Source organism: Dendrobium catenatum, unplaced genomic scaffold (assembly GCF_001605985.2).
Source record: "Dendrobium catenatum unplaced genomic scaffold, ASM160598v2 original_scaffold_186504, whole genome shotgun sequence".
Classification (NCBI taxonomy): Eukaryota; Viridiplantae; Streptophyta; class Magnoliopsida; order Asparagales; family Orchidaceae; genus Dendrobium; species Dendrobium catenatum.
In genome coordinates this window covers 62,471-84,116 of record NW_021504922.1, presented here as the reverse complement: position 1 = coordinate 84,116, position 21,646 = coordinate 62,471, and the positions used below count along the sequence as shown (strand labels likewise).

Below are 21,646 nucleotides of genomic sequence, written 5' to 3'. Positions count from 1 at the left end.
TAGATATTAAAATGCATGTGAGCGATGCAACAATTTATCAATCAATAGGCAGGGAAGAGTTGGCAATGAATGCGATTCACCCAATGATTAGTGCTAACATACATATAGACACAACAAGCCTATGAGTGTTGACCCGTGATAATTGATGAGTGCTATGACACTCCTACAATCAATAACAATCCAGTGCTGACCAAATACAATAATTTTTCACAAATAAAGATGGTCAAATTATAGCAAGTGCAACCATCTACAGACCGTCGTGGGGAACCCATCATATGCACTAAATGTCATATACAAGCAGAATGCCAAAAGACCACAAAGTGCAAGCTTGTACGACCCAAAGGCAGGAGATTAGTTAGTGCACTATGATCCGCCTACAAAAATCAACAAATAGTGCACGACAATCAACCTGTACAAAGCAGCAAACAACTGATCCAGAAGCTGCTACTCCACGCCACCGGATCCGCAACACTCGTACTAGAGGACAGAAGGCGTCTACAAATACTTTTAAAATACCTCTGCACGTGCACCATAAATTGTATACACATAGGTACACTAAAGGGGTATACAAAAATCACCCGCATGGGCCCCGGCGAGCATGTTATTGGTGCACACGTGACGCTTAGGAATGCTGCGCGGGTCGATAAGTGAGTTCTAGTTCGAACCTGATCCTTCTATACGGATCAATAGAAGTTGACAGGGTTCAAACCTTCAAATAGGTACACGGTTGTGGGGACCGATGTATTTGTTTTAATACATTCATATTAGACCTTCAAAGCCTACAATCAAAAGAATTCACTAAACAAAAGGCATAAAGCCTACGAAACCCGATCCTCCTAAGAAAGTAAATAGGAGTAGACAAGGTTCGAACCATCGGATAAATATGCGGTCACGAAGTCGACCGGAATATTTATCTTATACATTCATATTAGGCCTTCAAGACCTTCAACAAAGAAAATTCATGAGCAAAGGCATAAAGCCTACGAGAAACCCGATCCTCGGTCAACAGCTCAGCTGAGTCGATAAGGTTCAATCTAAAAATAGAAATGATCCCAAACACCCCGATGATGGCCGTGTTGAATGTAAATTTTAATCAGGGGGGTCCATTCCAAATATTTCCAAATTTAACCTCAAATATCCATTCAAAATCCAAATTCCAGAAATCCTAAAGTCCAGATATTTAAAACTGAAATCAATCCATCAATCACTCGAAGCAAAATTCATTCACCCTCCGCAACAGTTTGCCGAGGTGGATAAATTCAAATTAACTTCGGCTCACAATGAGCTAATGCCTAGTCGAAAATATCACTAGGATCCATTCTCAAACAATCTTCTATCGATAAGGACGTGGTATGTGTCTTTTAACCGGCGGTTTTGCCGCCAAATGGGACCGCAGGATAAACGGTTATGACGACCCGGGGTCCTCTGAACTGAGTGGTTTTGCCGCCAAATGGCACCACGAAATACCGGTTATGGCCAGAGCCAATACGCCCCTTATTGGCATCAAATCCTTGATATATGAATCAATAGGATATGATCGATAGAGCACAAAGTCCTCTGTTAGCTAAGGTGGATTCAAATTTGTCCTCTTAGACAAACATCCAACCCGTGTCTTCAAGGTCTCCTTGGACGAAGCAACCCATGGCTGCCGATAAGGATCCTTCTGTCAGGGTCGATTACCTCCTCTGGCTAAGTAGACCATGGACCACGATGGCCCAGGACGACGGAACCATGGGATCTTGATCGGGCCCATCATCCATTCCCCCACCATCCGCTTTAAGTGCAAGATGGTGCAATTTCTATTTTAAATATCAAATCTCCAAATCTTCCAATTCTCCAAATTCCTAAATTCTCCAACCATTCTAAATGTTCATGCTGCTACTATATGCCAAATACCACGTATTTCCATGTATCTGATTGATGACTAGCCTTAATCGAAAGTTCTCTCTCGTTGTCGGGAGGGGTAATTAACTATAGGGGCTTGCGCCTATAGGAAACCAGAACTCAGATCATAAAGTCCTCGCAAAATGAGGGCGAAATCTCTGGTAGTGTCTTATCTACAAACCCATCTTGCTTCCAAAATTTACCTCAGAACTTATTCAGTTAAAACTCCCTCGCCGAATAAAAAGAAAAGCGGGGAGGCCGAATTTTCGGAGCCCACAGGCTATATAAATAATACTATGCCGAAGTGTCCAAGTGATGTGCGACTAAATAACTAAAGTAAAATTTTCAAGTTCAAAATAAAGAAACTACATTTTCTTAACCATAAATTTAATTAATTTTTTAAGGTAAATAATATTTATTTTTAGTTAATAATATTTAGCTTTTTATCTATTTAATTATATAATATAAAAAGTCAATTTTTATCTAATTTTTTGTTATAAATGCAGTATAAATTTAATTTTATGATGTAAATATTGTATGTAATTATAGATGTAAATTATACTTAAATATGTAACTGATGGGGATCTGAGCTCCACACAGCTAAATAACAATAATGAAGAGAAAACACAACAGAAATCATCAAGACATATTTTTATATCGGCACAACAAACCAAGTTACAAGTTGATTTATTATTCGAGAGGTAGATCAACTCTTCACAAAACTTAGGTGCCACTTGGAATAACTCCAAAGAAAATTATAACAAAACACAATTCACATAATGAAAATAAAACAACTCAAGTAAACCTAATATAAACCTTCTTACTTCCCTCTCAAATCTGAATTAAAATCTGCCCTCTTTCCTTAAATATACCTTTCTTAATTACCTCCCAAATTTGAATTCAAATCAACCCTCTTTACTCAAATAAATTTTTCTAATTCCCTCCCAATTTTAGTTTTTTATGTTAAGTAACTTAAGGTAGAATTAATCCCCTTTGATCTTCTTGCATGCCACTCACCCTAGCGGGGCTAATAGGCTTAACCGGTCCATTAATACTCCCCTCTTAAAGTGCCAGCTTGTCCTCAAGGTGGAACAAAGAAAATTGCTGCTGAATCATCCAGTACATTTCCCATATTGCTTTATAGTCGGGCAAATCCTTCAACTTGATCACTTCTCTAGCTCTTACCATCGAATGCACTCCTTTTACATCCCTTGGCTCTAGAATCACTTCCATTTCTTTTGTCAAGGTCATCAACAACATCGTTAATGGATTGTGGTTTCCAATAACTTTCCCCAGGTGGAACACTGGTGTATAGTGGAAGTAGGGGATATCTGCAAACGATATGACATGGCACTAATCCTCTCCACAACCTCATAAGGCCCGTAGTACCATGGAGATAACTTTTCATTTATTCTTCGAGTTAAGGCCTTCTATCTATATGGTTGATTCATCAAATACACTTTATCACCTACCTCAAGCTGCACATCCCTTTTATGCTCGCCAGCTTGCTTCTTCATAATTTGTTGTGCTCTACATAGGTTCCCCTTTAACTCTTCCAATATCCTAGCACGTTCATCCAATTGTTGTTCCATTGATGAAACTGGAGTGCTCTTGGTCCCGTAGTATACCAGGTGAGGAGGTTCTTTGTCATAAAGGATTTTGAAGGGTTTACTTTGCACTGCTCTATGGTAGTATATACTATTCCAGTACTTGGCCCAAGGTAACCACTTCACGTAATTCTTGGGTGTTTGTGATACAAAACATCTCAATAAGTCTCCACACTCTTGTTCACCATCTTGGTTTCTCTTTAATGTTTGTTTATTTAGAACTGATGTATGTTATTATTCTTATATTATGTGGCTGTAAGAGACCAATGGTTAATCAAGAAAGCAAATTCTCTACCTCAAATTTGTACAATATCATAAAGTTTCTGTTTAATTGCTACTAAACTTTGAGAATAATCAGAATTTTACTAAATATTGAATAAATAATTGCGCTCATACAAGAGAAAATTCATTCAAATTTTTCCTTTTTGATTATTGCTTGCATTTTTACATATCCTTTTCACACTTTGACATGCTTTTCTTTCCAGGAATTGATCAGTATATTTGAGGAAAATGATGGAATTCGTGAGGAAGAGCCTTTCACAATTCTAAAACAGAAGTATAAGGAGGTTATTTTCTACTAACAACAATAATCCTTTGTTAATATCACTAGATTAGCTGGGATTACTGCGACAATCTTCTCATTTTGTTTGTTTCTTTCATATTTCTTCTGCGAAATTTCACGTATGCTTTGGAGTTTATAAAGTGTATATATATTTTGTAATGCTACCTGATTCCTCAGTTGCATTATGGCAGAACATGTTGGAATTCTTCTATTTACATGAAACATTAGGGACGACAAAATTGACCTCATATATTGTGTCAAGTGAAGAAATCTGACTTATTTATTGTGGTTCATTATACCCAACTGATCTGGTCATTAACTAAACAATTTTTGCTCTTGTCTGGGCTTCTTCGGTTCAAATCCTTTAAACAAACCATAAAAGGGAAAAGCCTCTTGTGCAATTGCCAGGCTTATATTGGCTCTAGTTGTGGCTGTTGTATCTTAATAGAATACTGGTCATGAACTCTAGAAGAGATCCGTGATTCTATCTGCCTTCAATTGTGCATTATTTTATGCTAATTTAGGGGCTATTTGATTTGTTGTAAAAGGTGTGTAAAGTATTCCAAATGTCGGGGTTTTGAAAATATTGATATTTGGTTTGAAATAAAAGGAATGCAAAGTAAAATTTTGAAGTAAAAGGAATTCACAATCTAGTTCAAATCTAATGTATTTGGAATTCCTCCTATTTGGATGATTTTGAAATACACCGAAAACTTTCCGCGACAATCTTCTCATTTTGTTTGTTTCTTTCATATTTCTTCTATGAAGTTTCATATGTGCGTTGAAGTTTATAAAGTGTGTGTATATATATTTTGTTTGTGCATATATCTGTAACGCTGCCTGATTCCTCAGTTGCATAATGGCAAAACATGTTGGAATTCTTCTACTAACATGAAACTTTAGGAACCACAAACTTGACCTCATATATTGTGTCAAGTAAAAAAATCTGACTTATTTGTGTGGATCTCTATACCCGATTGATCTGGTCATTAACTAAACAATTTTTGCTTGTCTGGAGTTCTTAAGTTCAAATCCTTTAAACAAACCATAAAATGGAAAAGCCTCTATGCACTTGCCAAGCTTATATTGGCTCTAGTTGTGGTTGTTGTGCCTTCCTAGAATAATGTTCATGAACTCTAGAAGAGATCCTTGATTCTATCCACCTTCAATTGTGCATTATTTTATGCTAATTTAGAGGTTGTTTGGTTTGCTGTTAAAAAGTGTAAAGTATTTTAAATACAAAGGTTTTAGAAATATTGGTGTTTGGTTTGAAATATAAAGGGATGCAGGATAAAATTTTGAAGTAAAAGAAATTCACCATCTTCAAATCTAGTGTATTTGAAATTCCTCTAATTTGATTGACTTTCAAGTACACCGGTCACCTTCATTACCCCCCCCCCCCCCCCCAAAAAAAAAAAAAAAAAAACCAAACCACACCCCCCCTCCCCCTCCACCCTCTGCCAGCCACTGTCAGTTTCCACCAATCACCACAATTTTGAACTTTGCACTGCATTCAATTTACTTCAAACCAAATTAAAAAAAGAGTAAAAACTTGCATTTATTTTGTACATATCCAAACAACTCCAAAGCATTTCAAATACAATGCATTCTTTTTTCAGCCAACCAAACAATCCCTTAATATTCTTTTTTGTTTTCTTAGGCTTGTAGCATCCTGTGCATGATGGATAACCACTCTTCTCTTTACCATTAAGTTATATTAAATGGATGCGCCAGAGCAAGGTTAGTGATGTAGGCAAGGGGGGGGGGGGGGGGGGGGGGGGGGTCAAAACAAGTTGAGTTGAAATTTTTGTAAGTTATACTAGAATCAGCTCATTAATGAGCCTATTCTACTTATTTAACTCAATAATTGGTGGAATAAATTCACTTCCTAGATCATAAAATCAAAAAGGTATTCTCATTATTGTGGATTGGACTTGTGTACCTTCCCTTCCCCTTTGCCTTCTCAGTTTTTCCCTGGCTGTTGCTGTTCCCGTGACTTCTCCATCTCGATTTTCCCCTAGCTGTTTTCCCGTGAGTCTCTGCCCCGTTTCCTGTGCTGGCTCCTCAGGTCCCTTGCTGGTTGGGCTTTCCATGGCTTTGCTGGCTGGCTTTCAGTAGCTTTTTCTCCTTGTTTTCTGTGCAGTTGTCTTTTTGCTTCCAAGAATTGGGCTTTCTCCTAATTTTTGCTCGCATCAAATTGGTATCAGAGCTTTGGTTGGTGTCTTTCTAGGTTTTGTGTCTTTGTTTTATGTGTTTAAATTTTGAAAATAAAAAACAGCCAAGTAATCCAGGTGACAATCTTCCAACAACAAAAGGGATTCCTCATCATGCAGATTCTTCAGATCCTCTATAGTTTGAGCTTTTAATGATTCAAGAACAACTGCAATTATGTGACGAGAGATTCGAATCTAAGAAGCGTTCACTTCTAGCAGAATTTGAACGAGAAATGGAAGCTATCAAACGAAAGTATGACATTCTAATTCAAGAGTCTGAAATGTCGGATCTCCAAAATTTTGAAGACAACTCATCTGGAGATGAGCTTTTTCAACCGGAGGAGAATTTGATGTAGGCAAGGGGGGGGGGTCAAAATAAGTTGAGTTGAAATTTTTGTAAGTTCTACTAGAATCAACTCATTAATTAGCCTCTTCAAATTATTTAGCTCAATAATTGGTGGAATAAATTCACTTCATAGCTCATAAAATCTAAAAGGTATTCTCATTATTGTGGATTGGACTTGTGTCTCTTCCCTTCCCCTTTGCCTTCTCGGTTTTCCCATGGCTATTGCTGTTCCCGTGACTTCTCCATCTTGGTTTTCCCCTGGCTGTTTTCCTGTGAGTCTCTGCCCCGTTTTCTGTGCTAGCTCCTCGGGTCCCTTACTGGCTGGGCTTTCTGTGGCTTTGCTGGTTGGGTTTCCCGTAGCTTTTTCTCCCTGTTTTCTGTGCAGTTTTTGTGGGATGTTGTGGTGTCTTTTGGCCTTTCATTTCCCTAAAATTGATTGGAGGTGTTGTGGTTGTTTAGCTTCTTCCTTTTGCCTATAAATTAGAGATGTTTTGAGATGGAAAAAAGGATGATATGTGAATGATTTTTGGAGCCTAAACCTGCGGGTTTCGTCGTGGAAAAGCTTGAGAGCTTGCTCCATTTCCTCTCCTCTCTTAAGAAAGCTTGCGAGCTTCTCCTCCTTCGTCTCAGCTTCTTATCTCATTCGTCTCTCCGCAAGTTCGACGTCACTTGTATCCTTCTTCTCAAGGCAAAGCAAGTTTAGGTGTTTAAGGTGTCTTTATTTTCTAAGTTTGTAAGCGTCGTTTGTAATCGTCCCTTTATATTATAAAAAGGTGTCTTTTTTAGTATTTTGTGTTATTTTTTTATCCTAGGAAGAGTTGTCTTTTTGCTTGCAAGAATTAGGCTTTCTCCTAATTCTTGCTCGCATCAGTTAGTGTTTCTTATTTTGCAGGCTGATGTACGCACAAACCACACATTAGAAACCGGAAAACTGGACACTACTTTCATGACTTAATCATTCCCTAAAAGCTAAATTTAACTTATAAATGTGTGAAGAGGGGGGGGGGAATTGGATTGTTATTGTTTAAAACAATTATTTACTTGATATGGTAAGGTGTTGATGGTGAATCAAGTGTTTGAATTTGTGCATTTTAGTCTTTTAGCAATGTGAAGCACAACCTACGAAAGTGAGCAAGTAAGAAATAAATCAGTTTTACATAGAGGATTGTTTGTCTCTTGCTATTTCTTTTCATCTCCTAGCAATATCGAGTGTTTTTATTGTGTTTTCATTCATTAAAAATTTAAAACCTAAAATTAATCAGTAGATTTTCTATTTCAGCAATTATTTTCCTTTTTTCCTATTGTTTAATATCACCTTGCTACTAGCCTTGGCGTCCTTGTTGCTCTCTTTTTATTTTCACTCAGTTTTACACTATGATGCACCGACACTTCTCCTCAAAGAGGCGTGCAGTGTCCGACACGACACTCGTCCGACACTCCTCCGACACGCGTTGGACACGCCGAAAACGTGTCCTATTAAAAAAAATTAAAAATAAATTGGACGGACACGCGTATCTTAAATATTTTATAATTTTTTTAAAATATAATTTCTTATATTTTGCGAATTTAAACTAAATTTCTTATTTCATATCCACAACACCAAATCAACGACTGCATTTAATACCCATTCATCGAATATTTTCATTTTCATTTCTCTTTGGCAGTAAAGGTATTTTCATCTCCTCTCTTTTTGCACAATTACAAATCTTTCTCTTGTTGAAACAGAGTTGAAAGTAGTGATATTCAATGATGATGATATTGAAGGCCAAAAACAAACCTCTAAAGCTAATCCTAATAGTTGAAGCTTGAATGCTTGATGTTGTAGTAAGTTATTATTTGCTTATATTTTTGTGGTTGTACTAGATATTTTATATTATAAGCTAGACAAGTTATCATGTCATTCATTTATTATTATTTGTCATTTTTAATATGATATTGCATTAATATATATACACTATATAAAAAAATGTATTGTCGTGTCCGCGCCGTACCCGTGTCTTATATTTTAAAAAAAAGCCGTGTCCCGTGTCCGTGTCGTGTCCGTGTCGCCGTGTCCGTGTTCGTGCATCATAGGTTTTACATAACATCCCCAAAAGAGTAGTGCTGGTTTGGGTTTTTTTGTGATTTCAATTCAATACTGAAATTGAATTAGTTTAATTTGAGTTACTCTTACATGGATCATAGATAACTTTAGCCAGAAGTTCATTTTATTCTATTTTCTTTCGAAACATCTCCATTCAATTTAGCAACTCATTTAACGTTCATGCATTAATTAATAAATTATACACTTTAAATATGCGATTTTGATAAATGTGCAGGTATAATGAAATTTTATGTTGATCAAATAGTTGATGATTTTATTTAATTTTAATTTTATTTTGTTTACAAAAATATTTGGTCTAGAAACATAAGTAAATCAAAATATATTGTGGTTTTTTTTAAATTTTGATGTGCAATTATAACTATGTTTATATTTGATATTATGGTGTGTTTATGCTATTAACTTCTCACATATATTTAGTTGTGCTGATCTGCTCTATTCCTTATTGTAGAAAAAAATTAACAGGAAGAAGAAAAAAATAGTTCCCTGGTATTTATTTTACAAACACCAAATAGTTTTGAGCAATTAGAAAACATTGCATTTTCAAAATGCATGAGTTTAGAATACTTGCAAACAAAATACCCCTAACCAATATATGGCTCATGGGTTCACACCGTCTTCAAGAAAAAAAAAAGAACAACAAAAACATCATCATCAAGCCTTTATCATGCTACGTAGGGTTGGCTACATTAATCCTTTTTTATCCATTGTGTTATGTTAAGGTTCAAATTTTCATTTAAATCTGATTAAAAAAAGTTATTTCTTATCTAAACAAGTCTTTTTAGATCTATTTCTACCTTTCTTAAGATCTGCCAAATCTAATACATCCACTCTCCTAAACGGGTCATCGGAAGGCCGACGTGTTATGTGACCAAACCATCCAAGTTCACGGTCTCTAATCTTATCTGCCACTTGAACCATGGATTAAAAAGGCATTCGAGGAGGACGCTTCGAGGCGTGCTTCGAATTGAGGCAGAGGTCGGGCGAACTGAGGCTTAAGCCTCGAACGTTCGAGCGAGGCTTACACCTTTTTCCACGGAGACGTACGCCTCAAGGCATGAGGCGCTGAGGCGTCTCGAGGAAGCACCTCGAAAAGGAGAAATTTACCTTCAAAGCCAGCGAGCTCCCGTTGTTTCTTTTGATCAAAATGTCATAACTTACGATCTGATAGGAAGGGAAAGTCGTCGAAGGAGCGAAGTTGGATAGCCACGAAGGAGCCAAAGAAGTGACGTGTGCAATCTCTTCACCTCCTGTGAAGCAACGAAGCCGAATAGCAAGGACGAAAAGAGAAGATGAAAGGCAAACCATAGACATGACCAAGTTATTATTGATTAACTTAGTTAATATAATTTAAAATATTAATAATTAAACAAATTAAATAAATAATTAATAGTATAATTAGTGCATAAATTAATTATCTAATTTAACGTAATTGACTAATTAGTAATATAATTATTAATTAAATATTAATATAACTAGCCTAATTAATATAAATTAAATGTAAATTACATATTTTGATTTTTTTTTCCTTTTTAGATATAAACATCAACGATATTCTTTCAAGTTCATAATTGACTTAATATTTTGTCATTTTTTATCATTATTTATAATTTTACATTAGCTTATTTTTACCATTTTGAGGCTTACGCCTCGATCCGTCTCGAGGCTTACGCCTCGTCTCGCTTAGACAAAACGCCTCGATTCCCGATTTCTCCTTTTAAAACATTTTGGAGCTACTTCAACCTTTTCATGTATATACTCATATTCAAGAAAACAAAAATGAACAAAGCAACAAAAAATGAGAACTTGGTTATTCAGGGGTAAGATTGGTTCTAATGAAGTTGTACACTTGAAATTTATGGTTGCTACCTTTGAGTAGTGTTTTAAGGCATAATGTTCTGAATAAGGGTTGCTTTTAGCTTCAATGAGCAAAGAGCAAACGGAATTAATAATTTTAATATATAATAATAATAATAATAACTAGCCAAAGTAAAATCCATTAGATAGTAATTTTTAGCAAATATATGATGTATTTAGTAGCTGTAATTTCCAACTTTTCAAAAGAAAAAGAAAATGGATGATAGAAAGAATCATACATGTCAATGGCACAAAATGACACATGTCATGGCACATAGCAAGACGCGGCGCACATACGTCATTATTTGTTGGCACAACACATCATGTTTGTTAACATGCTATAAATTATAATTTTTAATTAAAATTTTTAAAGTTTATATATTAATATCATAATTAAGTATTAATTAATTAAACATTAAAATAATAAAATATCAAAAAATCAAAGGATTTAATTTTTTGTAGGATTTAAAGATGTAATATTTGCTATTTGGCATGATTTTGGTAAATTTATGCTTAAATCTTGCTCAAATCATTTGATGTAGTTTTATGTAGGATTTAAAGTTGTCATCTTTCCTACTTGGGGAAGATATTTATACTTAATTTTTTTCTCAAATCTACCATTGTTTATTATTTAATGGTATTATATATATATACACGTCATTGCTCAACGGGAAACTTTGCACTGTGGTGCATCATTCGTCGTTGACAAATATGGAAAGAATGAAGTGTTTAGATAATATATATAATTCAATAATACTTGTGAGATTTAGATTCTAATTTATTATAGATGAAGGCAACTTGAAACTAGAAAGTCTATGAAGATAAGACATTGAAATATGTACAGAGCATTCTTGAGAAGAAGCATACGAATGAGAAGCTACCAACACCAATAGTAAGAACTCTTGAGAAGTGTATAAAAACTGATAGGTGAATGATCGTGATGAAATTAGTTCTAATAGGCGACAATTGAGAACCAACGAGCAACAAATCAACAACTTTGAGAATTAGCGAGAAGCGAATGCTCATGCTTTAGTTATTATGGAAAATGTTGAATCAAATCCTGAAATATGAATTAGGATTTCATTATGAGTCAGAGCTAACTGTGCAACTTTACAATGCTTCACGACAAAGGGTGCTATATGTGCACGTTGCTTTAAGCTTGCACTTTGCAGACCAGCAATATGCAGAGCTAGTGCATCACTTCGCTTTGCTCATAAAGCATAGTTTTATAGGATTGCCATTGGAATGATTCATTTTTATTTTAGTTTGTAGATGAATCATGCATTAGATATTTTTAAGTGCCCTTATATGTTCCCAAAATTTTTTGAGAAATTTTTATGACTCCACTTAATTTGTTTTTTTTTTTGTTGTGGGAAAAAAAAAAGATTTAGGCTTTTGGGTAAATACATCTCCAAAATTTCATAGGTTCATAAAAAACGTCCTTTGACCTAATTAACTAATAATTTGATTATTTAAAATTTTAATTACCTTCTCAGAGCAATAAGCTTCATCAAAATCAACAGCTATTGCATGCCAACTAGCTCCCAATCGCAGCATCATTTATCTGCCGGCTTCAGCGAGTTTGCCAAATGTGGTTTTGATTTATTTTTATTTTGTTAAATAAATTTATTAGAACTGAATTTTAATGCTTGCTTTTTCAGAAACCCATGCATCACTTCCTGAGTTAATAATACCTGGGTTATCGTAAACCCACACAAACATGCTTGGATTTCAAGAACAACCTGGCTATAATGCCTGGGTTGCATGGAACCTGTAATACAGCGATGCCTTGATTTTTTCCATCTTAATTGTTGTCGATTAAAAAACTGTGAACCATTATACTTGTTTGAAAAACAAAGAAAATTTGGGAATGATTTTATTAGAAGATTAAATATTTTGTCCTTCTTCACTAAGATTTCTCAGCTAATTTCATTATGATTATTGTTTTCTATTTGATTTATATGAGATATTCCATTATTATGAGAACTGTTCAAAATTGATTTCGTTTGTGCAGATTGCACCGGAAAGGTCTCTTGAAGGTAATGGCAATGCAGCAGCTATAGCATTTTTGGGTGCAGCCTAAAGATTCGAGGTCATGGAGTGATAATGAGTTCTCCTTTTGCGTTCAGTCCTGTGAGAAGTCCTTCCCCGAGTTCTCATTTTATATTCATTAAAATCTTCAATCTTACTTTTGGTTAGTGATTTTATTTTTTCTCTCTTGTTTTACAGACTTTATGAATATAAAGTTTTGTTATTTCTGCATTTTCATAAATAAGGTAGTTAATGCTTAAGATTTGATTTTAGGCTGAAAACCAATTGCAAAATTTACGCCAAAAGTGGTGAAAAGAAATTGGGATTAAGCTTAATGATGATGATGAAGGCCGGAGGTTTCTATTATCTGTATGCCCTAGAAAGGGCATGCTTGATGCTGCCAATCTCCTTTGTTTTGGTCCTATAAGGAGATTTCATGGACGGAATTTTCTGTGTGGTGCTATGAAAGATATGGTTTTCATTAACGTATTAATATATCAAGAATATTTGGGAAGTTTCTGTGTGACAACTAGCATATTCATTCGGCTGGTGACCTCCATAGGTACAACTAAAGCTTGTGTGGAGTCAGACTGTTTTCACTTGGAATTTTATTGATTTATGAATTATGACTTGTGATTCTTTTTTGTAAGCCACTTGACAACTTTTGCATGGTGATGTATGGAATGTCATCTAAGTTGATTTTTGTGCTTTTTATAACGGTTTTTTTTTTTTTCTGATGCTACCAAGTTCATGTAAAGCACACACTAGATTGTTTTTTGTGCTCATCTAATTTTTATGGCTTTTTCTAGTATTTTGATAATTAATTTTATGGCGCACTTTATTACTAAGTTTTTGGAAAATATTTGCACTGCAGGAGTTTTTGATGAACTTTCCTTTCCTATATCAATTGGTTTATTGAATTTAAATTCCTTACACAACTCTCCTTGGCCTAATCAATGATCTTTACATTTTGGTTTGTGTGGAAAAAGTTATTATATGAGATATATATATATATATATATATATATATATATTCAAGTTTAGGCTCCTACCCACATAATTATTATGCTTGAATACAATTATACAAAAATTATCTTAAGTTTTCTTGTGCATTCCATCATGTGCTTTATTTAGTGAGAGGACATTATAAATGCTTTAGAGAAATGTAATCTCCTTGTTTTCATTATGAGCATTACGCTTTATTATTTCTTCATCATGTCCTGTATTCTAATTTTTTGTGTTGCTTCTGACCACTTAATTCATAATATGCATTTTGATTTATTGTGAGTGAAAAAGGTATCTATTTAATTGCATCATATTCTCACAGACAAAATTCGGCTTTGGCTTTTTGGGAATAGTTCTTAGATGTGCACAGAATCAATGCTGTTATGGTAGCAGAGATTTGTTTTTGGATTGTTTGCAAAAGTTGCTATTAGATGAACAGTACTAATTCCTTATTCTTTTCTTCTTTGTTTCTTTTGTAGTTTTTTTTTTTCTTCCTTCAAATTTTTGCCCTTTTCCATGGAAAGTTTTCCTGGCTGGTAAGCTAACCCTAATTCAATCATCTCTAAAAAAGTAAATAATAGATAAAATATCAATGTACAAAATCACAATTTTATTTAGGTTCATTTAGTTGGTATTTATATCTTATTGTTGTTATTGTAGATTCCATCATAATTTTATTATGGAGAATTAGAAGCTTGATTTTTTCTTATAAATTTTAAAAAATGCCCCCCCTTCTTTATTAAAAAATTATAGGTTATGACTCAAGGGTCTATTTGGCACAATTTTTGTACTACTTTGCTTGTCACATAACAATCACAATTTCATTTGGCAATTATGTTTCTGCTGCTTTTAAAAAACTTGTGGTGGAAAGTTGCTCGTTACAACTGGTGTTGCTAAGTTGTTTTCCTCACAGTAATTTCACAACTAATTTTATAAATAGCTTTAGCCATTTCAAATAGATCCTAAGTTTGCATACATGTTTTCTTTGTAGGATGGAATAGGCACCACAATTTCCCATTTCCTGTATCTGAAACCATTTCAAGAAAACTTAGTAGCTTATGTTCACTCTAAATTCTTCCATTGTTTGATTATGCAAACAGCCAAATAGTCCTCATTCATTGCACAAAGAAACCTTTCTTGGACTGATTGAAACATATGCAAACAAAAAGTTCTTAGCTTTCTCTCTTTTCTTTCTGAAGAATTGCTTCTTTGTGAATTAATTAAGGTGATAAGAATCTATAATCTTCATTCTTCAAATAATGTATGTGAATATATTCTAGAACTGTATTCCTGACTTGTAATCGTTTATTTGAATATACTTATGGAGGTATTGTTTTATTTGTCCTTGATGATAGTTACTTTTGTGAGAATTGCACCTCTTTTGTATCCTTCTTGTTGTTTATAGTTCATTAATTATAGCTTGCAATTGTGGTTTCTTTTCACAGCTTATAGGATTATTTATAGCAATTCAAAGCATTTTTATCATTTACTTTGTTCTCTACCATAGGCTGAAATAACAAATCGATATAAAACAGCACAAACAACACACACTAAGAACTAGGGGTGTCAATTTAGGTCACGGGTCGGATCAGGTCAAACTCGAAATTGATCCGGCACTATTCGGATCAACACGAACCCGAACCGTTTATGCAAACGGGTCGGTTTTTTGGGCCCAAACCCGACCCGCTTCAGGTCCGGATCAACCTAATACGACCTAAATGACTCGCGAACATGAAAAAGTTGCTAGTTTTCAAGTCAAAAAATGGGTCAAACTCCGCTTTTTGGGGCTAAGAGAAGTCAATCTCGATTTTTCGGGTCAAAGGGTTAACCCGACCCGGTTTTGAAACTGGTCAAATTGTTGAACCCGACTCATTTTGGGTTCGGGCTGACCTAACCCGGAATTTTTGGGTCAGGTTCGAGTCGAGTTTTCGAGTCGTGTCAAATATTGACACCCCTATTGAGAACACCCCCACAGCCTTATATGTTAGTGCAACTTTTTAATGTAGTTAAATGTTCTATATCCCTTTAGGCAATTCAAATTGAGAACAAATTTGCTTTGGTGTGTTTTGTAGTGAGCTTTGCTTTAGGCGGCTTCACTTCAGTTGTTAAGTTCTATGGAGGAGTATATGTTTTCTTCTAGTGATTTTAGCTTTAAGAATGGTACATTTTGGCAATTTAATGAGAATATTCTTTTGGGTAAGTTAAAACTTTTGGCAAATTGGTTCTAGTGTGGGTGAATTATTGAATCTGAGTTCAAGTTGACAAATTGGATCAAGCTTGAATTTGTATGTCAAGATAAAGTTATTTTCTATATCATCCTCTTCAAAACTTTGCTCTTTCAAAATGTCAGACTCATCGAATACAACATGTGTGGTCTCCTCAATTATCAAAGTTCTTTTGTTAAATATTCTATACAATTTTCCATCATTAGAGTATCCAAGAAAATTTTCTTCATCTGATTTTGGATCAAATTTTCTTAAAGAAGATTTTTCATTATTATGTATAAACACCTTACATCCAAAAACATACAAATGTAATAAATTAGGTGTTATCACCTTAAGAAGCTCATAGTGTATTTTATTCAATTTAGACTTTATGTTCACCCTATTTAGAACATAACATGCAGTACTAACCGCTTCAACCAAAAAATATTTAGGAAATAAATATTCTGCCAACAAGGCTCTAACGGCTTCAATTAAGAAGCACATCATGACTTAAAATAAGCCGGCAATGTGATTAGTTCTAGTTAGCTCGTCTGCCAGTAAGATCAAGCGTCAAAATGCAAAATTATGTTATTTATTAATTATTGAGTAAAATACTATTATGAATTTTCAGGTGTTGAGATATCAAGAGGATTAACATGATTTGAATTGAAAATTAATAAAATCAAATAAAGTATAATTGAAAATTTTAGAACAAATTGTATTGGTTGATCAGAGATTGTACTATACAATTAGTTTTGATTTCAAAAGTAACAAGACAAGCAAATTGATTATTTAAGAGATGAAAACTATTGTTAGGATCATATTGTATGATATATATTGTCGTATATGATATGTCTTCATATTAAAATAAATTAACATGATGAATTTTCTTTAATTATAATGTTTAAACTTTGAATTAATTATATGTTACGGTGATATGCTTTATAATTTGGATTGAATATGCATAATTGATTTGTATGTATTATACTTTGAATTTCTAATGTAAATTTAATTAAAACAAACCTTTTTTTTTTTCCATTTTAGAGTTTTGAGTTCTCTCTTTCTTCTGTTCTAGATTGTTGTTCTCATCTTCCTTTTAGGGGTGGCTGCCACTATTGAATAGTCTAAAAGCCTTTGTGAGTTTTGTGAGTTCAAGTTCAAAGTTTTCTTCTTATGTGATGAGTAATATTGTGATGTTCATTGACAACAAGTCTTATGATATGAAGAATAAGAATTTTACTGTTTTGGCCAGCGAGTTCTCCCAAGTCATTTTTTGCTTTTAATTAGAGAGTAGTTTCATCTAGATCTATGAGTTCCTTTCTATGAGATTTTGTTAAAAAAATATTGTATTTTACTCGCTCTCTTGCTCAAGTTCAATGTCTTGAAGAATTAGATTAAGGATTCTTAAGAAACAATTAAAAGAAATAAAGTATTTAAAGAGTGAAGTTGGAAAGTTTATTAAATTTCTTTGAGGAATAGAAGGGTGGGATCTGTATGGCTAAATATCTCAGGAGCTTGATTCAAAACTAAACTGAATCAGTTCAAATTTATGATGTAATTTCTATGTTCATCTATATTTTGCATACGGGTCCTGACCTGCTTCGGGATCGAGTCAATTCAAATCCGAAATTTTTGGGTCGGATTTTTGGGTCAGGTCCAATATTGATAGATCTACAGTTAAGTAGGCAACTTCCTCCCAGCAACTTGGAAACTTCCTTTAGAAATGGCAACTTCTTTCAGTAAGTTGAAAGATCTCATATTTGTTAGCCTAATAGCTAAGCAAATGATCCGTTCGAGTTCCTAATGTTAAGTCATATAAGATCAGGCAACAGTTCTTGTAAATCTGACATTGGTTAGGCTAAATCTTTCTTATTTCTTATTTCAAATATTTATTTTGGAGGAGATTGAGAATAGCTTTTTGTTTAACTTCGACTTTGACCATTAGTTTTGGGATGATGCATTGAGGTAAACTTAGGAAAACTTCTCTAGTTTTGTTTTTTTATTTAAAAAAATTGGTTCTCTTATAGAGATATTATTATGTGCGTAGTCCGGATGCATTTGTAGGCCAATCTGGAAGCCTCACGTCACCCAATACATTGTGTATTGGGTGATATGGCGCATCCGAATTAGTCTCCGGATGTGTTCGAACACCGCACGTAATAATTTTTCCGACAAATGACATCTAAAGTTGTGGATAGCTACTATATTAATTATGACCAAAAATTTTTACGTCAAGCCAGTTGATAAAATAGCCGATCATTTCTATCCAATTACTTGAGGAAAAGAGAGAAGTAAATCCATTCCCTAGGTTATAAAGGGACATAAAATTGAAATAAAGTGTAATTTTTATGAAGAATACAGTAAAGTATTTACAATTAGTTAAAAATAATTATTTGTGCAATTTAGAGAATTATTTGATTTTTTTTCTTAAAATTAATTAAAAAAAATAGTCTTTCCTCAAAATTCTGTTGGCTAATATTCTTCCCCCTTTAAGATTTCAATAGTTTTAGTTTCTCGTGTAGATCATATTATTTTTTATTTGATCCTTTATATTTCTCATTCACCTAATTTATAGTAAGATATGAGTCATCATAGGTGATGAGATGTTGTGTTAAATTTAAGTGCAAAATAAAGTTCAATGGGAAATGTGAAGTGGCTTAAATAGGTGGTCTTATCACTAGAGCAAGGGCAAGTGCAAGGGCACATAAAGCTTAAGCCATGAAAAAATAATGAAGATTTATGTCATTTTGTGTTGTGCTTTGATTTATTTTCATGTGTATTATGTTATAAGATGTGTGGACTTCATGATATTGTATTTTATTTTTTGCTAGTGCTTAATGTGTTATGTTTAAGTCTTGATCAAGGTCTAGGTGTCATAACCTGACTCATATTATCTAATATTAGTATATTACATAGGTTATATCGTGCCTGATTGGGCAAATTATTGGGTCAGGTGATCGAACCTATCTCTACGTTCGGTCGCCAATAGAAAGACGACATCTGTCCTAGAATTTGGCTAAAAATTATGATGATCATTTCGGACACTATAGCCATTATTGTGAGCATAAGTGCAAAAACATTCATATGCTTATGTCTCATCTTTATAAACAGCCTGAAATGTTAAAGCGCAAGTAAAGCGCAACTAAAGAGCAAGTTGAGCGCAAGTAAAGCATAAGTAAAGCGCAAGTAAAGCGCAATTAAATATCAAACAAGTTCTGTTTTTTTTATCATCTTCATCCTAAAAACAATAATGAAAGCTAAGCAACAACATTAGAGCTTTTTTTACTTTTCCGGCAAAAAAAATTTATTCTGCCTAAAAATCTCAAAATCTAAGATCCTAAAACTCTAATGAGCTGAAACCTACGCCTTTTTTCTGCGGTGATGAGATTAAAACTGACTGTTTACGACTTTCTAACTCGTTTTTCCAAGAAACTTATCGATGTTGAAACCAGAGGAATTTTCACCTAAGTTAGGTTCCGATTCCGATTCATGCACCAGCCCTTCCGATTCATGCATCCTTTCCGATTCATGCACTCCCTCTTCCATGCCCTATTCCACCCCCCTCTTCGTTGAGCAGTCCATTTCTTCTCTGTAATTTTCTGACTCGTTTTTTCTTCTACAGCAGTAGATATTTACGTCTTTCACGGGTTTCAAATTGCAAAAAAAGGGCGGCAAATGCTTAAAAATTCACCTAAACTGGGTTACCGGGTCGGGTCGCTCGGGCTTACAAGACATAAAGCAAAGATATTAAATTAAAAAAATGTCTGACAGATGTCGTCTTTCTATTGGCGACCGAACGCAGAGATGGGTTCGGTCACCTGACCCAATAATTTTCCGTCTGGTCTGATTGTGATAAGGCCGACCCCAGGATCTAATTGGAGAAGTACTGAAACAAACTTTTAATCTTTATACTACACAAAGTCATTACTTGATACAATATAAAGTTGAAGGCTACTGAATTTCAACAATAATTGTTATATATCATTCAAAAATATATGTACAACTTGAGGTATCTACAATAGTGCTTGGCAATAGATAATATAATCAAATAAAAGTTAAGCTTGCAAAATAATTAGGTCCTGATATCCAAAACTATATAGTTCTCTCTTTACCTTTTTCGTGGCCTGGAAATGAAAGCAAAAATAGAAATGAGCTAACACGACTTTGTAGGTTATCGTAGCCTAAAATAAAAACAAATAACTAAAACCAATGAACTAAAAGTATTGTGATGTTATAATAAATTGAAGTACTTTACGGAAAACTGAAACTTAAATGTATATTGATACCGAATGCATTTAGTAACTACTGAACTGTATTGAAACTGAAACATAAATAAATATCTATAGCAAATTTTAAAAGTGCCCTCAGTCTCTAATTTCTTGGCACATTTATTAGTTAGTAAAATCACTTCTTGATAGCCCTCAGGCTCCAGCACAACACAATCCCACTTCGATAGCCCATTGGATCTGGCATAGCAAAATCTCACATCGGTAGCTCTCAGGCTCGGACATTTATCTCATGCTTTTGAGAAGAACCAATTAATGTCAACAATTAGCTTTGTTAGTCACTATATATAGCTCAACTTATTTTTGTGTCTTATCCTTTTTTTTTTAATCTTTTTATAATTTTTGTGTCTTATCTTTATTAGAACTTTAAATTTTTTTTAGGTTCATTTTGATACTTATAGGAATAAGTAAGAAACATTTTTTTTTTTTTAGTTCTTGCTCTAAAGGTATATTTCAATGGATTGAGATGTATATTATAAGTCCATCAAAGTTATGAATGCTCCCCTATAAGTCTAAGATGTGTTGAGCAACTATATCATTACTTTTTATAACTTTAAGCAACTATATCATTACTTTTAATGACTTATTGAATTTGATTTGTATTAGCAAAATAACTTAATTAATGTGACCCATATGACATTGGGTATACAAAACTAATTAATGCTCCTAGGTCGCACCTCAAAATGGGAAAATTGTTTTTTTCTCATTTGCTTTTTTCACAATTCTTTGAGATTCAATTCAGTATATTTTTAATTAATGAACTTTATCAAGTAGCACTAGCCGTAGATCACATGCCAAGGAGTCACTTCATTTTCAACAGTCGTTTGCTCACCTGCTGGTAAGTGTAAACAGTGTGTTATATTTTCAGTGAAAATATGTTGTTTAGTTGTATTGTGTAGGAAAAATACAAAAAATGTATAAAATTCAAATTTTCATATAGCGTCGTGACGTCGGAGTAAATAACGCCGCAACGCCATCAAAGACACCGCCGAAGCGCCATAATATCAGCATTACAGCGCCAACTTCTCTCGAGCAGCACCGCAGTGGTAAAATATCAACTTCGTGGCGCCTATTTTTCTGTTCTTAAGCACCGTTGCGTCACAATATATAATGCCTTAGCGCCCAAATTGCCTTTTCGGCACTGCAGCATCCGAAGTCATCAATGTCATGACATGGAAATTGTAACTTTTCAAGGACATGATTTATCAGCAAAGCAACATGATTTGTCATCGAAGCAAAGCATCAAGTAACGAATCCACGTCAGCAAGCACCACGGCGACACCAAAAAAATAGCGCATCAACATTAGTTCATTGATTGTGTGCAGCTGTGTTGATCTTTCTAGCGCCGCAGCACCAGACGCTTGTTTTGTGTTTTCCTTTAAATAGTCATTGTATTATATTTTTTAGGGGAGTTAAGTCACTCAGATAATTTCATTCTAGTTTAGAGTGCTTCTCTGAAATTCTCTTAGGGTGACAACTAAGAAACTTTAGAGAAGTACTTATCATCATTAGAGTGTTTGACTTGTGTTTATTGAAGCAAATCTGTAAGTA

General features: G+C 34.1%; 1 protein-coding gene across 5 annotated transcripts in view; it reads left to right on the top strand.

Moving 5' to 3' along the window:
• LOC110101998 (probable inactive ATP-dependent zinc metalloprotease FTSHI 5, chloroplastic) overlaps positions 1 to 21,646 on the top strand; it is a 107,557-nt gene that overhangs the window by 80,566 nt on the left and 5,345 nt on the right. Inside the window, exons 18-21 of one of the 5 annotated variants that reach the window (XM_028692386.1) lie at positions 3,977 to 4,057; positions 12,585 to 12,703; positions 20,870 to 20,933; positions 21,036 to 21,124. In XM_028692386.1, coding sequence (XP_028548219.1) covers positions 3,977 to 4,057; positions 12,585 to 12,653 — 150 coding nt within the window. In that variant the 3' untranslated portion in view covers positions 12,654 to 12,703; positions 20,870 to 20,933; positions 21,036 to 21,124. Of the gene's footprint in view, positions 1 to 3,976; positions 4,058 to 12,584; positions 12,765 to 12,874; positions 13,410 to 14,596; positions 14,950 to 20,869; positions 20,934 to 21,035; positions 21,125 to 21,646 lie in introns of those variants that run through there. The other 4 variants (XM_020830120.2, XM_020830119.2, XM_020830118.2 and 1 more) reach the window with 4 other exon arrangements.